The sequence below is a fragment of the Phytophthora parasitica genome (genome assembly GCF_000247585.1).
Source record: "Phytophthora parasitica INRA-310 unplaced genomic scaffold supercont2.104, whole genome shotgun sequence".
In the NCBI taxonomy this organism is placed as follows: domain Eukaryota; phylum Oomycota; class Peronosporomycetes; order Peronosporales; family Peronosporaceae; genus Phytophthora; species Phytophthora nicotianae.
Genome location: NW_008649090.1, coordinates 95172 through 110102, shown reverse-complemented (window position 1 = coordinate 110102; position 14931 = coordinate 95172). Strand labels below are relative to the sequence as shown.

The following is a 14931-nucleotide window of genomic DNA, read 5'->3' as shown; positions in this document are numbered from 1 at the left end:
ATGCTCTCTCGTACAATTTCGTCCTCTTCATCGTCATAGATCACAATCACCTCGTGCTCTTTGACGCCTTCCTCCTGGTCCTCTGGTACCTGTTTCAAGAGCTTTTCGTCCTCCTTCTGCTCTTCTTGCAGCGCGTCCAGCAGACGGTCGAACAGCACAGCCTTCAGTCCACTAGTTCTCAGTCCTCTCTTCTTCAGTTCCGACCGCAACTCCGTCACCTTGAGCTTCCCTGGGTCTTGCAGTAAAGCCTCAGACGGACGTCCTCTCCTTCTCGTCTTCTTCGGTTCCTCAGTCACGTCCGCACTCTGGGTCCTCGGACGCAGTCGCATCGACAGTCTCGTACTCATTCGCTCCTGTTTCGGTTCATCCGCAGGCGGCGCCGCGTCTTTCCGCTGCGGCTCGATCTTCTGCTTCTTCTTGACCGGTTCCGCGGCTTCTGGGGCGCTACAAAGCAAAATTACAGCGGAAAACCACGCACGCATTAATATATAAGTCTCAAGTACTGTAATGTTCCCTAATATCGGCCATGGAGCCCTGGTTTACCTGGGATAAGGCAGTGGAGCTGACGGCTTGGACTCGAAGTGCGCCTTGATATCCAGCGAACGAGAAATCTGCATCAGCTCAGCTTGCAGCCACGACACATTGAGTACATGTTGCTCCTCCAGCGCCGACCAGTTTTCGCGCGCCAGGCTCTGCAGATGCCTGCGCACCCGCAGCACGGCGTCGCCCATGCTTTAGTTTCTATTGCCTTTTTCGCGGTTTTGAATTTTGAACCGGGATCAGCAACTTTATTTTCAAGTTGCAAAAATGATGCGCTGAAGTTACAGCAACTTGTAAACTTCAAAACGGTCAAACATGAAAATTCACATTAGAACAAAGTTGCGCGACTTAAGTTACAGCAACTTGTAAACTTCAAAACGGTCAAACATGAAAATTCACATTAGAACAAAGTTGCGCGACTTAAGTTACAGCAACTTGTAAAACTGCGATAATTGTCGTCAAAAATGAAAATTCACATTAGCTGGCCGTCCTGCTCGCTATAATGCACTGCCCCACCCGCTTGCTGCGATAACTCGTCGTCGCAGCCTTCCTGCCCCGTCCTGCTACTGTCTATTTACTAATAGTAGTGTCTATACTGGCACCTCGGGTGTCCTGTTCTCGCTTCGTCCACCATCGGCAATCGGTCTTGACGGACATGAAGATGATACTACACCGACCGACAGACGACGTCGATCCTCTCGTCTTGCACTCCAGTAGAAGCTACAGAATGGAACACGAGCTCTTCTTTTGCTTGGGCACTTTCTTCCGACGCACCTCGCGCACAAACGTCTCGAATACCGCCGTCACGTTGGCACCTGTCAGCGCACTCGTCTCTATGTAGCGCGCGTTGTACGAGTGTGCTATCCGTCGGCCTTCCTCCGTGCTCACTTGGCACTTGCTCGGGTCACGATCCACCACGTCCTTCTTGTTGGCCACAAGGATAATAGGAGGCAGAGGACGGCGACTCTCGTTGATCTGGAGGTGCAGATCAAAAAATGGTTGCAATTCCTACAAAAATGACGGGCGTCAGTAAAATATCGACTCATATTTACCGACAAGAAGTCGCAATGGGGTATACGTACATGAAGCGAGATTCGCGAGTCCATACTATACACAAAAACATAGCCATCCTTGTCCATCATCCACTGCCCTCGCAGCGACTCGAAGTCCTGTAAAACGCTGATGAGCCAACGATAAAAATCAGCGCAACGAGCCTCAATGACGTACATCTTGTCCTGCGGTATCCAAAATCTCGAGCATGCAGAGTCCATCGTCCACCGTGATAGCTTTCCTGTAAGCGTCCTCGATCGTAGGGTCCCAGTCTTTGACGAAGTAATCTCTCACGAAACGCAGTGTGAGTGCACTCTTGCCCACACCACCTGAACCCAGCACAGACATGTGGAAAGTCTCCTGTCCGTTTGCAGGGCCGAGGGACTTGTAGAAGGCCTCGCCCTGTGATACATACAGCGTATCGTTGTTCTGCAGCTCGTCCACATCCGAGATCTCGGCGCCACTAGCAAGGAACAGACGCTTGGCACGCACACCCAGTTTCTTGCTCGCCACCTTCTTGAGTCGCGCAATACTGTCCTTGGATTTGAGGTTCATCACCTGCAATTACAGCGCATTAGTCTCCAATGCGATAGTCTCCTTTGTCTTCTGTGTGGCTTACCTTGCCCTCAGAACCCGCCTCATTGCGGTAGATGAACAGCCGCATGTCGCTCATGGTGATCGCGCTACGGGGCGTCCGTCGGTCGGTCCTGTAGGCGAGGAGCGAACGCCTGCCTGAGTTCTCGCCTTCCGAGTGCGCAACCTTACAACAAATCGCGCTGCGGAATTGGGTGTCCCCCCTGCCGCAGTAACTCTATCGGGGTTATAATTGCAATTAGGGTTTCTATTACCTAGAAATTGTAACTGTCAAAACAGATGCCATTACGAAACTTTGTCTATTATTGCAAATATGGCCAAATAGTTGCTGTAAGTCACGTCACAGTGGTACCCACTTTTGATTGTGGACAGGCAACATGGGAATGGTCTCACCAAGGGCGAAAGGTGTCGCTACCGAAACAGCCTTGATCATAAACTCTTGGCCACAGCTTAAGCACAAGACAGCTTCCTTGCTAGGTGGTAACTACATGCATGGTGGTCATTAGTGGCTGTGGCCGGTTTCGCAGACCGAAAATCGTTCCCTGAAAAGCCTCCCATCACAACTTGTGTGATTCAAATCCGCGCTCGGGTTCTGCACCGCCCGCGATCACAAAGAGTAGACATCGAGACAGCGTCGAGCATGCAGCCAACAGCGCACAGCTTCCTTCCTGAACCAAGCCTTCCTTCTTTGCCATTGCCAGTATTTTTGTCGACCGGCTTCCACCGCAATAGTAGTCAAGGCAGAGAGTCTCACCTACGTGCGTACCAGCCTTATTACCCCCATCCTCCTAGCCAAAAGTTGCCAGCGAGTTGCTCCAACTTCATTTACGTTGCACAAAAGTTGCGCGCAAGTTGCTCAGCAACTTATGCCATGTAGCCATCTCACCTCCAGGACGAAGAAGGTCCTTGTTTCCCCCAAGCCCCGCCTGCTGTAAGCTCTTATCAAGCAGGTGATCCAGCGTCAAGCAAAGCTTTGGCGTTGCTGCTCTATTCGTCTACGGGTGCACACGGGTATCCTTCTCCTTGCTGGCTTTCCACCGCCCTTAAGAGGCGAATTTTCAGGCGATCTTTCCAGCGCGACGGGTCGACAGCGGCGCTGTACTGCAGCGCTCTCTCGCACAAGTCCTTTAGCCTCGACGACAGCGATGCGTCCGCATGACGACGCGCAGACGCAGCAGGAGGCCGCACTGCGCCATAAGGGTTCGTCTCCCACGCGGCGGCGGCGATCTCGAGAGCAGGAAGAAGTAGGCGCACCCGCTGTCTGGATCTCCCCGGACTGGGCTACACACCCCATTATCGAGAGCTTCTACGGCCACGCGCGGCGTGCGCGCGCCAGCTCCTTTTATGAAGTCATGTGCTCACCTATGAATGCAACAGCCACAACTACATTGGGCGAGAGCTGCTGCAGTTACAAGGCGACGGATGAGGAAGACGAAGGCCAGCGAATGAATAGTCGGGCACGCCGTCCGTTCGGCTCGTTCGCTTATTCCTGCACAACAGATACGAGCGAGGAAGCGGCCGAGAGTCCGCTGTACGACCACCACGCCATGGGCGTGAGCGGCGACCGCAGCGTATGTAGTAGCTCTGGCTTCGCTCAATGGAACAGGATGCGTCACACAATGAACCTCAATGGCGGACTCGTGCCTGTGCCTCCGGATCTTCACTTCACCAGTGACAGAGCGTCTATACTGGAGAACCCTCAAGGCGGCGGAGACCTCACAAGACTCAGTCTCAGTCCGTCGTCGTCCGATGTCGACAGTCTAGATCGTCCTCCTTCACCCCCGACATCCGCCAGATTACGAGCCAAATTACAAGAAAGTCTGCAGGACATGGATGCACGCATCGCTGAGGAACACAAGCGGCTCAAACAAGCACAACGAAGTTTCAAGAAGTCGACAAAGCAGCCAGCACCTGCCAATGTAATGTGGAGTTTGCTATGTGGTGCACGCACGGACGACGCCTCTCAAGCTGATGGCTTAGCGTTCCTGACCGAGAAACTGGGCATGGCTGTGTCACATCGAGCGTTGAATCAGCTGCAGCGACACCGCCGACATGTGCGCGGCATCTTGCAAATCGTGACTGCACACAACCCGGACTTGGAGCTCACCGAGCGGCAGCTCGACTCGTTCGAAGCAGCCGACGCGATGCTGGCGAACGATATCAAATACAGTGTGCTGCATCAGCAGTACAAGTTGCTCGTGACTAGCGCAACTCAACGGCGGCGTGCTGTAGCGCAGGCCAAGCTCCACAACGGCAACGATTGCTTCGAGAGACCTCACGTGAAGAGCGTGATGCTGTCGAAGCTACTGGAAGCTGTGAGCTGGTATCGACTGGTGCAACGGAATGCACGGGAAGAAGCAGCGTCGAGTTCTGTGGGTGTGGCATCAGCGTCAGGCTCTAGCGTATCCTCCGCTCCTAGCTCGGGTGGACTGCAGGAGCTTCAGGTGGATAAAATCCTCGACGTTCTGGCGGGAGAAGAGTTTTATTCCGACTTCAATGAGCTCATGTGTCAGCCAAACTGGTGGGAGATAGCACAGGCTCATTTTGAGAACCTCATCTTCTCGTCCAAGAACTCCCGGATCTGCCAGTGGGTGTTGCAGCTATCGAAGGATGTGGCGGCTGTGAGTTACGAAGAACTGGAGGAAAACGAGCGTGGAGGACTGCGCTCTCGGACGAATTCCATGGTAGCGAATCATGCAAATACTGTACGACAGGCTTCGTGGACCAAAGACCCGCCACCGGAGCAGATTCTCGACTTTTTGGAGCGTCTTACAAGTCGCGTACGTCGAGAGTTTGACGTCCCTGCAGACGTTAGCAAGAGCTTGAACGTCTTCATCCAACGCACCGTATTCCCCCGTATTGCGGTGCTCTGTTTCAACCAAAGATCGACGCGTGATTGTCAGAGGAAGGACAAGTTGTGGCGGAAGAAATGTGTGGAGCTCAGTGGCTTACCCATGGAAAACCTGGGTGTATCACCCGAGTTGGTCGCCAAGATCCGCTCTAGTTTACCCAGTCATCGTGTCCGCGGTCCAAGTAATGGCTGTAGCAGTCCATGTCAAAGACGAGTGTATCTCGTCCGCGCGATCGAAGCCTTTAACAGCATGGAGAGTGTCGTGCCCTGCGATCTGCTGGATGAACTCATGCATGGTGTAGTGATTCTACACCACGAGGCGGCTCTCGTGTTGGGGACGACTCAGTTCTCAGTGGAGACGTTCTTCCCGTTGTTAGCGTACGTGCTGGTGCACTGTCGACTGCCCACTATCCACGCTCAACTGCATCTGCTCGAGAACTTCGCCATCACTGCCGATAACGCGAATGGAGAAGAGTCGTACTACGTTTACTGCGTCCATGCTGCGGTCGAGTACGTCTGCAACACAGCAGGACTTGGAGTCATCCCTGCAAGTATCAGCTCGACTTCAAGTGCCGTCTCCACACCGGGTGGTTCTCCTGTCATGCCTATGAGTACGTCACCGCCTAAGAACTACACTGCGTTCTCACTGGAACTGGAACTGGAGACTGAACTGGAAGTCAAAGTATTAAACTCACCAAGTATGGAGCAGCCAGAGGTAACCGGTACTGGACCTGAAGCAGGCAACGAATGTAGTTAGCTAGTACGATCAAGCCAATATCCTTTATTTAAGTCGCGTGTAAGGTACCGGAGCTCTCTGGAATCTAAATAAACGTGTCGAGGCTGTTCCGTGCACGTCTTCATTAAATCTGCAGGAGTCTAGTGTGGCTTGGGTACGTGGCCGTCGACGTAGAAGTTGCGTGTGGCTTTGGGGAGCGACACTGTGGTGCCCTCGAAGTCCTCGGTCACGAACACCTGGCAGCCTAATCTGGACGTATCGGTGAGCCCAAACGCCATGTCCAACATATCTTCTTCGTCCTCGCAAGCCTCCTCCAGTTCATCGAACACGGGGTCTTCCAGGATCACGTGACAGGTGGAGCAGGCCATGGACGACTCGCAGGCGCCCTCTAGGTCGATATCGTTGGCGTGGGCCACATCCAGAATGGACATACCCGTCTTGGCCTCCACCTCCTTGATAGAATCGTCGCGCAGTTTGAACTTGATGTGCACACTGAAAAAAATACCAAAGGTTAGCGTATCATTTCGCATCGTATCATAGTTGTGGGGTCTGCATACGTTGGATTGTTGGCGAACTTTGACATATCGCCGTGCAGGGCAGCGGCCGATGCGTGGAAGAAGCGCGGGGCGTTGGCGGGGCCTGTGCGCGACAGGAGACGCTGACCGAATACACGAAGCATTGCAGGCCAGTAAGATGGAATGTGTGAAGGAAAAGAGCTCCGATCAAAGCAGAATGATGGTCACTGGTGATAATCTATCCTTTTTCCATGTTTGTTTAACAAAAAACCTATTAACCAATGAAATGACGGATACACCAAATAAAATGTTGCGATTGGTTAAAAAGATCTACAACTGCAGCATGTATCGCGAGTCGCTCGACTGCAACATGTCAGCTACAACCTAGCCATTTCTCCTCTTTGGGATCGCATGGATCGCCCACGCCTTTCGCAATCTGCAAACGTCGCATCTTCTCGTACTCTCCAAATACATCGCAATGTATAACTTGCATGCGGCCATTGTAGCAGATACCACGAGTACCATTCATGTAGCATTCTCGATACAGCACTCCTTGACACATTCCATCCGTGGATTCCAGTGTTGGCTCCGACGCCTGCACATCCTGCGTGATATTCTTCCCACACAGAAATCCATTGGCACGGTTGATAACTGCCATATCTTCGGCTGGAATTCGATCGCTCACACATTGCACTGAGGGTTCGTTCGGTCTGGGGATGCACTGGAAGTTCGTCAAGTCACAATATCCCGTCGCCCAACCATTACAGCAGACTTCATTGCGTCGGAACATGGCAAAATTTTTGAGACTCTTGAGACCCTTTAGAGAGGGGAGACTGTGGATATGGATGGCATCGGCGATGTAGAGTGCAGTTAGTCCGGAGAGATCGTCGAGGTTGGGCAGCTCTTTCAAATTATGGACAATCGTCATTACGAGTGTCGATAATTTGTGCAAACCCGCGAGAGAAGGGTATTCCGTTAAAGCAGTAATACCTCCTGTTCGCACGAATCGGAGGTTGTGCATATTGGAGAACATATCGGGTGGCAGGTACTGCAGACTTGAGTGGACGAGATCATTCTCGATGTGACTATGCGATACATGAACAGCATTAGTTATGCACTGAGCAATGGTTGCTGGAAACGTGTGGACGTACAGGTATTCCAAGTGGGTAAATTCTTTTATCCACTCCGGAAGTCTCCGCGTCTTCGTGTAGATAAGAATCCTGTGGTTTGGCAACCAAATGTGAGTCAGAAAATACACAAGTCTAGACATTGCTTAAGGCAACGCACAGTTCTTTCAACTTTTTGCACAGTCGAAGCTCTTCTGGTAGCTCCGGCACCGCGCGATTGATAACTTGTACTATTTGTAAGTGCCCGTTCGAAGCCAGCGCACGTAAATCTTCCGTCACGTCCGGCGCATTGATCCAATCGTTGTATGTTTTCGGAGCCAAGTCAAGATCCATGAAAACGATACAGCGGCAAGTCGATTTGCGCCCCCAATCCCAGCGATACGAGTAAACAGCACAGTGTCGATATGGTGCACAGTGTTCAATACTTGTCGAGATAGAGAGTGCCGTGTAAATAGCGATGCCCACACTGCAACAAATAAAGATGAGCCCTCCAACCATCGTGTGCTTTCTCGAATGTGGGTGAGCGTGAGCTTTTGTTGCTTTTTTGTCTTCTCTTCGACTGCGGTTAGCGAGGATGAGGTGGCCGATAACCTTCTTCCATTTGTAGATCCCCAATAGGTTCAGGAAACACTTGACTAGAATATACTCTCCTTCCGTAATCTGTAGATTGGCGAAACTCGTTTTAACGAGTTGAACCTGGATCGGGTCAGCAAACAGCCGAGCGATTCGATCAAAGCTGCCGGGAGTGAGTGTTTCCTCGCGGATAACGAAGTTGTCGCGATCCACGTGGAAATTGTAGTACGAGTATGTTAACATCACCATGGGAGCGAACACCGCGAAGAAGAGATCGAACCTGCAATAATTCCGTATAGCTTACGTTAGATGCCTTAAAATTACAGGGACATGTTGGTTGGTACGTACAGATAGAAAACTCGAGCAACAACAAGCATCGGGTCCGGTTTGGTCCTCTGAAATCTGTAAAATGAGATAAGCCAGTTGAAACCCAGTGGCAGCACGTAAAAGAAGATGATTGGTAGAGGGAAGCCTTTGCTTAAATACGTCGTAAGGCTCATCGTCTGAAGAATTAATTTCGGAAAGTCCAGCAACGCATCCTACCATTGGTGAAAGTGAAGGATTAGTTTCTAGAAATACAAGCAAAATACTCGATGCACTTACATAATAACGGTGATATGTGCCTTCCATGCTCGTGAAGTCGAGGATCAATCTGCTGGCTGTTTGGGAGTGAAGCGATGATGTACGCTGGATCTTGGCACTAAAACTCTTGAGGTTCTCGAACGACCTCACTCTAGACGAGGCGTTTCTAATAGTTGCTGTTCTTTCACCTCCTGTTTGAGCTTGCAAGCGCCGTAAAAATGGTAAAAGTTTTTGTGGTAGGCGATAACTCAACGACGTTGGATCTGGAGCTTGAGAGAGATTGTTGACCGTCGATTCACTATTGTAGGAGAGCATGAAGACGATCAGCCACAGGTACAAACACGCAAACACCGACAGCATCAGTGAGGACGTGACGACGATGGTAAGGGAAGGCTTCGACATGAGCAGGAATTCGCCGTTGTCCAGTGTATCGGTCCCCATGAGGAAGTTCGCCGTCCAGTTGGGAATAACTTGCACCACCGTCATGTACACCATCGCAAGCAGTGACAATGTGAATGCGAGCAACATGACGAGGCCCAAATAGCCGTACACCTCGTAGAAACTTTCTTTAAAGTATACAACCCGTATAGTCGATCGAGCACGACGCAATGCTTGGCCACCAGTGACTTTAAAGGACGCTCTTCGTGGAGAAGAACTCACGGGTTTCACTTGAGGATTTGTTGCAGATCGTCGGATACATGGGAGGTATAACGAGTCTATGGAGTCGATGAGATCGGTTACTTTTGCGAGACCATCATCAGATGCTTGATCCAAGGACACTCGACGTTGTGTTGGTTGATTGGTGCGGCCAAGATCTGGGTCACCTACGGTGCTTGATAGTTGCGTAGTAGTATGCACTAGATCATGATAACTCTTTCGGCGCCGAGCCTCCATTGTCAGCGTGGCTGTGAGAAGAATTGAGTGTTTCCAACTTGTGTGGACTGTTGGTCTTGGCTTGAAATACACTCGTACACCTTACTCTCGCAATTGGAGTTTATTTTGGTTTGCAGTGTCGTTGTGCCAGGATATACTTTCTCTTCTACACCCCACACCAGCAATTTATTAATTCGAAGTACTTAAGTATTCATTAACACCGATTCAGCAAAACAATAGTTTTCACACTAAAAAAATCAACAACAAACTTGATTTTTGTTGGGATGAACTAACTCCAGCTTCCTCTGTTCCAGCAAAAATAATGCTCGCAAGCACAACAGCACCACTGTCACTTCCAAACTTCCACTTGGCATTTCTACAGTGCCAATCCATTCTGAGCTGGAACATGAACCACGACGTCAAGTCCGACGGGGCCATTACAAGACGAGTTCAATATATTTCCAAATAAATTCTGCATCAGATACGCCGTTTCTGCATCATTTTGCCTGCGCGTCTCCTCCGCGAGATGAAGAACAGACAATAGTCGCTTGTTCTGTTGCTCCAGCACCATCCTCAAGTGCTTCAACGAACCAACGGTGTTGTTCGTAAATTGGTCGGCATTCATAGCTCCGATAGACTCCAGCGTGTTCTTGTTTGCCTGGTCAACAGTCGCTCGGAGCTGGTGGAAAGCTGCCGAAAGCTTGTCCTTGCGCGCCTGCAGCGCCAGCTCCAGTGGTTTAACATTGCGTTCAGTAGGATAAATCGGCGCGGGCTCGAGCGGTGGATCCGGTACAACTTCTTGTTTACCCGGAGGAGTTCCTGTCAGCTCATTCGTCCTCTCGGTGACAAAAATGCACGACTCTGGAACAAAACTTCTACCATCTAGAGGTTCAATCACACAGTCTTCTGCTTCCTGGAATTCATCGTTCGCCTCGTCTTCGAGCAGAAGTCGCTGAATAGTATCATCAGTCTCAGTCGCTTCGCTATTCACGGCTTTCGGACATAAATCCGTCAGTAGCGGTATGGGTCCTAGTGGAGCTGGTTTAAGAGGAGAAATGGCCTTCGGGGACGGAGGACCAGGTGATTGAACCAGTGGATTTCGCTCTTCTTTCACGTCTTTAATGTCCTTGGGGGCAAGATCTTCCATCGCAGCAAACACTTGGCCTTCAATGTCCTCGAAATTGTCAGGTAGATCACCCCACGCTATCAGCAAATCTCGCTCGGTTTCCATAAGCTCGAACCATCCTGGCTGATGTTTGACGTTAAAACTGCAAATGAAGCGCCATGAACTCAACAGAGTGCGAAGTTTCCGCCACGCTGAGAAGGACGACCGCTTTGACGAAGCCAGACACTTGAATGACTTATCGTAGGTCATCTCCTCGACGTCTTCTAGCGTGATCCCTTTGAGCTTCATAACTCTCACGCAACGTTTGACCAGCTTCACCTTCTCGTCCGTTGACCAGCACGGCTGGGGCTCCACGTAAGCGCTGACTTTCTGGCGTTTAGTGCTCGACTGAGACTTGACTTTCTTGTTGTTAATTACCGATTTCTTCGCTCTTTTGCGGTTCTCACCGTTCTCTGCTGGCAGGATGGAGCGTTTGAATGTATCGAAAATATCTGGAGTGAAGGTCGTCAACTGTCGTCGCCACACCATCGGGATATCAACCCGAAGTTGTTCCTCGCTTGAGAGATCGAACCAAACGCGACTTCCTTTTGCCGGTGCTGCACGGTCGAAATTCGCCACAAATTGAGCGAACCGAAACATCCGGTCACGTTGAGTGGCAACCGCCTGTGGAGAGCGACGCAACTGGCGTGTTCGAGCGCAGCGTGCATTGTAGCGATCGAAAATGACTTGACTGAGATTGTCACCTTTGAGACGCTTGCAGTCTTGTGAGTCACACACATTCGCCCATTCCTCCGTTAGCATCGACACCTCGACTGTGGTCCATCGCATCTTCAAGGCGCTCTTGCACTCCATGGTCAAAATGATAGAATGACGAAGTATTGTAGAGCTTTTGCTGGTGACAAGTGGCGCATTTGTGAAAGGAACTTGGGACGAGGCTACAACTACTTGACCGTTAGCTTTTTGTCATTCTCACTGAGAACTTATCAGATTTACTACCAAAATCACAACTGTAGTACATGACTTCAACCTCAACATTTTAACGAACTAGTCGCCCAGTACCAAGCAATCACTTGCTGTGTATTGAGGAACGACATGCTTCAACAAGATCAGACCTAGCGAGCAACTCTGTTTTACAGTGGCGCTGGGGTTGCTGCACTTATGTAGCTGAATGCTCGTCACTCGGACGCTATTTCCGTGCTTAAACCTTGCCGAACACCAGTATCACTCGAAGACTCGGAGACTCATTCTTCATTTTCCAGTCGCAAACACAAGTACTTCAAACTTTGGAGCAGCAAGCACCATGTTTCTTAAGGCACTGCTTTTCATCGGTGTTTGCATCGCGAGTGCCCTCCCATCCACTGCAGCGCTGATCAAGGGCCACGACTTGTCCTCTGTCGGTATCATGGAGGCTTCTCAAGGAGCCAAATGGATCTCCACCTCGGGCAAGACGACGACGATCGAGTCCATTCTCGGTGGTGGTGGCATGGACACCGTTCGACTACGGTAAGCTCCTTTCCTCATCTTAAGCTCAGTAACAACACGCTGACCACTGTATTTGACAGCCTTTGGACATCGGGCGACTACAACTTAACGTATACTTTGTCAATGGCCAAGCGGTTCTCCAAGGCCGGATACAAGATCTATCTGGACATGCATTTCTCCGACACGTGGGCCGATCCTACCAAGCAAGGAACTCCTAAAGCCTGGGACAGCTCGTCGATTACCACGCTATCTGCAGCCGTGAAATCATACGTGACTTCAACGTTAAAGTCCTTTACAAGTGCTGGTGTCAATATCGACATCTTGTCGTTGGGTAATGAAGTCACGTACGGGATGCTTTGGCCAACGGGAAGGATCTCTAACGGTGACTACAGCAAGTTCGCTACACTCTGGAAAGCGGCTCGTCAGGGTGTGACGGCTGCAGTCGCCGCTGGCACGAAGCAGCCCAAGGTCATGATTCATATCGACAACGGCTGGAGATACAGCTCCGTCTCGGCCTTCTTCAAGGGGTTTTTCGCGACCGGCACCGTGACTACCAGCGACGTTGACGTCTTTGGGTTTTCGTACTACCCATTCTACAATACGGGCGCTACCATCTCGGCACTCACGTCATCTTTGACGCAGATCGCCAACACGTACAAGAAGCCAATTTATATTGCGGAGACGGACTGGCCGACGCAATGTACGAAGGTCACGCTGAGTGCTTCCTACCCCGTGAATGCACTGGGTCAACGTCAGTGGGTGGCTGCGGTCATGAGTGTGCTCAATGGTCTGCCAAACGGATTGGGAGCTGGCATTTTCTACTGGGAACCCGCGTACCTGACGGTTGCAGGACTTGGCAGTTCCTGTGAGTCTGCACTGCTTTTCAGTGCCAACTGGGCCAATTGGCCGACGACGTACGCCACGGCGCTCTCGTCCGTCTACATGTTTGCGTAAGGGTTCTCGGCAGACTCAACTGGGTCCCAGTCTGGGTCCCTCCTCGAAGCCGACCAGACCACGGGAAACGTGTCGAACCACCTTGTGGGCGGGCACAAGTAGTTGTGCCGCACAACTACTACATGTAGTCTACTACTAGTAGTAGTTTCGATTGTCTTTGTCAATATTCCCTTTGCTCACGCCTTAGTTCACAATACATGTAGTACTGTCATGAAGCGAAAGCTGTGGACCTTTGCCACAGGATTTCGGACACCAAGACTAAGTACAAGTTGTATCTGATCATGTCCGTGAAACATGTATCAGCAAGGGTGCGAGGAACGTCAGCAACAAGGCCTTCGACCAACGCGTTGAGATTGAAGTTCTATACGTGCCAGTCAGACTGACCGCATCCAATGTTCCGGGGTTGTCTTCTATAACTTGAATACCGAGGACTTCAACCAAACAATCCGGCTACCGAACGAGAAAAGCGTTTGCTGACTCAACAATGTTGAAGCATTCGAACACCACAGCTTCAGCCTACATGTACATGGCCCAAAAACTGAGCATTGTAATCACTGGTTGTGTATTGAGGTATGATGTGCTTCAACTTCAAACACGTATCTGGCACATCTAGTCAAGAGTGGTGGTTTAAACTCAGCCAGACCCGCTTACTGACAGCAAGTTGCTGAATGTGCACGTTGCGCCTATAAAACTACATTCATCTTTTCCTTTGCTATCTTCATTCTCCATTTTCAGTTCTTGTTCTCAAGTCACTCAAGACTGGAACAAGGATGTTCCTCCGCACTGCATTCCTCTTCGCCAGCACCTGCCTCGCAAGTGCACTCAGCTCCTCTGCTGCAGCACTTACCAACGGCCATGACTTGTCTTCTGTCGCTCTGATGGAGGCCATCCATGGCGCCCAATGGATTGACACCGACGGTAACACGACCACAATCGAAAGTATCTTCAGCGAGGGAGGCATGGACGCTGTCCGGCTTCGGTATGTATCTCTCTCACTTTACTTGATACCAACCTAGTGACTTTACGGACTGTGTTCAGCATCTGGACGGCTGGCGAGTACGATCTCAACTACACGTTGGCTTTGGCTCAGCGATTCTCCAAGGCCGGCTTCAAAATCTACCTCGACATGCATTTCTCGGACACTTGGGCAGATCCGCATCACCAAAACATCCCAGCAGCATGGGATAACTCGTCAGTTGCAACACTAGCCGCCGACCTTCAAGCATACGTGACGTCGACGTTGCAGGCCTTCACAGACGGAGGGATCGACCTCGACATCTTGTCGCTTGGCAATGAGATCACGATCGGTTTCTTGTGGCCTACAGGGAAGCTTACAACCGGTGACTTCAACGACTTTGCTACACTTTGGAAGGCGGCGCGCCAAGGCGTGACGGATGCCGTTGCTGCTGGAACCAAGAAGCCGGAGATCATGATTCATGTAGACAACGGGTGGAATTATACGTACGTGTCGGACTTTTTTACGGGTCTCTTCGCCAACGGGACCGTGACCCCCGACGATGTCGATTCGTTCGGTTTCTCGTTCTACCCATTCTACGGCGTGGAAGCTACGATCGATGCACTTAACTCGTCGCTTACTCAAGTTGCCAAGGACTACAATAAACCACTCTACGTGGCGGAGACGGACTGGCCTGTTGCATGCGAGAATGTCACGCTGAGTGCCGACTACCCGGTCAGCGCAGAGGGGCAAACGCAGTGGGTGACTGCTATCAAGGACGTGTTGGAAGGTCTGCCGAATGGTTTGGGCTCAGGTATTTTTTACTGGGAGCCTGCATATCTGTCGGTGGCAAGCCTGGGAAGTTCGTGCCAATCGGCGCTTCTCTTTGATGTGAATTGGAGCAACTGGCCGACCACCTACGCAACAGCGCTTTCGTCCGTTAATATGTTTGCCAACATGTAAGTTGTAAAGT

The 14931-nt window shown here is 50.9% G+C and overlaps 9 protein-coding genes across 9 annotated transcripts; 3 read left to right on the top strand and 6 right to left on the bottom strand.

Moving 5' to 3' along the window:
- Nucleotides 1-46: 46 nt before the first annotated feature.
- Nucleotides 47-731, bottom strand: PPTG_19174 (hypothetical protein; the record flags this gene model as incomplete). The annotated part of the gene is made up of 3 exons (XM_008917526.1): nt 47-58; nt 90-444; nt 544-731. The coding sequence occupies 3 exons, from the start codon at nt 729-731 to the stop codon at nt 47-49; spliced, it is 555 nt and encodes a 184-aa protein (XP_008915774.1).
- A 261-nt stretch (nt 732-992) lies between these two features.
- On the bottom strand, nt 993-2410 carry PPTG_19173 (hypothetical protein). The gene is made up of 4 exons (XM_008917525.1): nt 2210-2410; nt 1768-2148; nt 1623-1709; nt 993-1548 (listed from the first exon to the last, which is right to left on the bottom strand). Exons 1-4 carry the CDS (start codon nt 2261-2263, stop codon nt 1261-1263), a joined length of 810 nt encoding a protein of 269 aa, XP_008915773.1. The 5' UTR covers nt 2264-2410; the 3' UTR covers nt 993-1260.
- A 54-nt stretch (nt 2411-2464) lies between these two features.
- On the bottom strand, nt 2465-3078 carry PPTG_24522 (hypothetical protein). The gene has a single exon (XM_008917531.1). The coding sequence runs from the start codon at nt 2877-2879 to the stop codon at nt 2742-2744; it is 138 nt and encodes a 45-aa protein (XP_008915779.1). The 5' UTR covers nt 2880-3078; the 3' UTR covers nt 2465-2741.
- PPTG_19172 (hypothetical protein) lies at nt 2976-5950 on the top strand. The gene has a single exon (XM_008917524.1). The coding sequence runs from the start codon at nt 3330-3332 to the stop codon at nt 5790-5792; it is 2463 nt and encodes an 820-aa protein (XP_008915772.1). The 5' UTR covers nt 2976-3329; the 3' UTR covers nt 5793-5950.
- Nucleotides 5668-6503, bottom strand: PPTG_19171 (hypothetical protein). Its single transcript, XM_008917523.1, has 2 exons — nt 6329-6503; nt 5668-6263 (listed from the first exon to the last, which is right to left on the bottom strand). Exons 1-2 carry the CDS (start codon nt 6448-6450, stop codon nt 5912-5914), a joined length of 474 nt encoding a protein of 157 aa, XP_008915771.1. The 5' UTR covers nt 6451-6503; the 3' UTR covers nt 5668-5911.
- Nucleotides 6504-6659: 156 nt separating this feature from the next.
- Nucleotides 6660-9462, bottom strand: PPTG_19170 (hypothetical protein; the record flags this gene model as incomplete). The annotated part of the gene is made up of 5 exons (XM_008917522.1): nt 6660-7371; nt 7438-7506; nt 7574-8266; nt 8335-8525; nt 8590-9462. 5 exons carry the CDS (start codon nt 9460-9462, stop codon nt 6660-6662), a joined length of 2538 nt encoding a protein of 845 aa, XP_008915770.1.
- A 355-nt stretch (nt 9463-9817) lies between these two features.
- PPTG_19169 (hypothetical protein) lies at nt 9818-11443 on the bottom strand (the record flags this gene model as incomplete). The annotated part of the gene is made up of 1 exon (XM_008917521.1): nt 9818-11443. The coding sequence occupies exon 1, from the start codon at nt 11417-11419 to the stop codon at nt 9818-9820; it is 1602 nt and encodes a 533-aa protein (XP_008915769.1). The 5' UTR covers nt 11420-11443.
- Nucleotides 11444-11823: 380 nt separating this feature from the next.
- On the top strand, nt 11824-13182 carry PPTG_19168 (hypothetical protein). Its single transcript, XM_008917520.1, has 2 exons — nt 11824-12070; nt 12130-13182. Exons 1-2 carry the CDS (start codon nt 11868-11870, stop codon nt 13001-13003), a joined length of 1077 nt encoding a protein of 358 aa, XP_008915768.1. The 5' UTR covers nt 11824-11867; the 3' UTR covers nt 13004-13182.
- A 554-nt stretch (nt 13183-13736) lies between these two features.
- On the top strand, nt 13737-14931 carry PPTG_19167 (hypothetical protein). The gene is made up of 2 exons (XM_008917519.1): nt 13737-13982; nt 14042-14931. The coding sequence occupies exons 1-2, from the start codon at nt 13774-13776 to the stop codon at nt 14919-14921; spliced, it is 1089 nt and encodes a 362-aa protein (XP_008915767.1). The 5' UTR covers nt 13737-13773; the 3' UTR covers nt 14922-14931.

Bases quoted from the DNA above. Each gene is read 5' to 3' on its own strand.
- PPTG_19173 (XM_008917525.1), bottom strand. From the start codon at position 2,263: ATGAGCGACATGCGGCTGTTCATCTACCGCAATGAGGCGGGTTCTGAG. The intron at 2,149-2,209 runs GTAAGCCACACA...CTGTAATTGCAG, and splicing joins AGGCGGGTTCTGAGGGCAAG to GTGATGAACCTCAAATCCAA. The intron at 1,549-1,622 runs GTACGTATACCC...TCATTTTTGTAG, and splicing joins ACTCGCGAATCTCGCTTCAT to GAATTGCAACCATTTTTTGA.
- PPTG_24522 (XM_008917531.1), bottom strand. From the start codon at position 2,879: ATGGCAAAGAAGGAAGGCTTGGTTCAGGAAGGAAGCTGTGCGCTGTTG.
- PPTG_19172 (XM_008917524.1), top strand. From the start codon at position 3,330: ATGCGTCCGCATGACGACGCGCAGACGCAGCAGGAGGCCGCACTGCGC.
- PPTG_19171 (XM_008917523.1), bottom strand. From the start codon at position 6,450: ATGCTTCGTGTATTCGGTCAGCGTCTCCTGTCGCGCACAGGCCCCGCC. The intron at 6,264-6,328 runs GTATGCAGACCC...TATTTTTTTCAG, and splicing joins AAGTTCGCCAACAATCCAAC to TGTGCACATCAAGTTCAAAC.
- PPTG_19168 (XM_008917520.1), top strand. From the start codon at position 11,868: ATGTTTCTTAAGGCACTGCTTTTCATCGGTGTTTGCATCGCGAGTGCC. The intron at 12,071-12,129 runs GTAAGCTCCTTT...TGTATTTGACAG, and splicing joins ATGGACACCGTTCGACTACG to CCTTTGGACATCGGGCGACT.
- PPTG_19167 (XM_008917519.1), top strand. From the start codon at position 13,774: ATGTTCCTCCGCACTGCATTCCTCTTCGCCAGCACCTGCCTCGCAAGT. The intron at 13,983-14,041 runs GTATGTATCTCT...GACTGTGTTCAG, and splicing joins ATGGACGCTGTCCGGCTTCG to CATCTGGACGGCTGGCGAGT.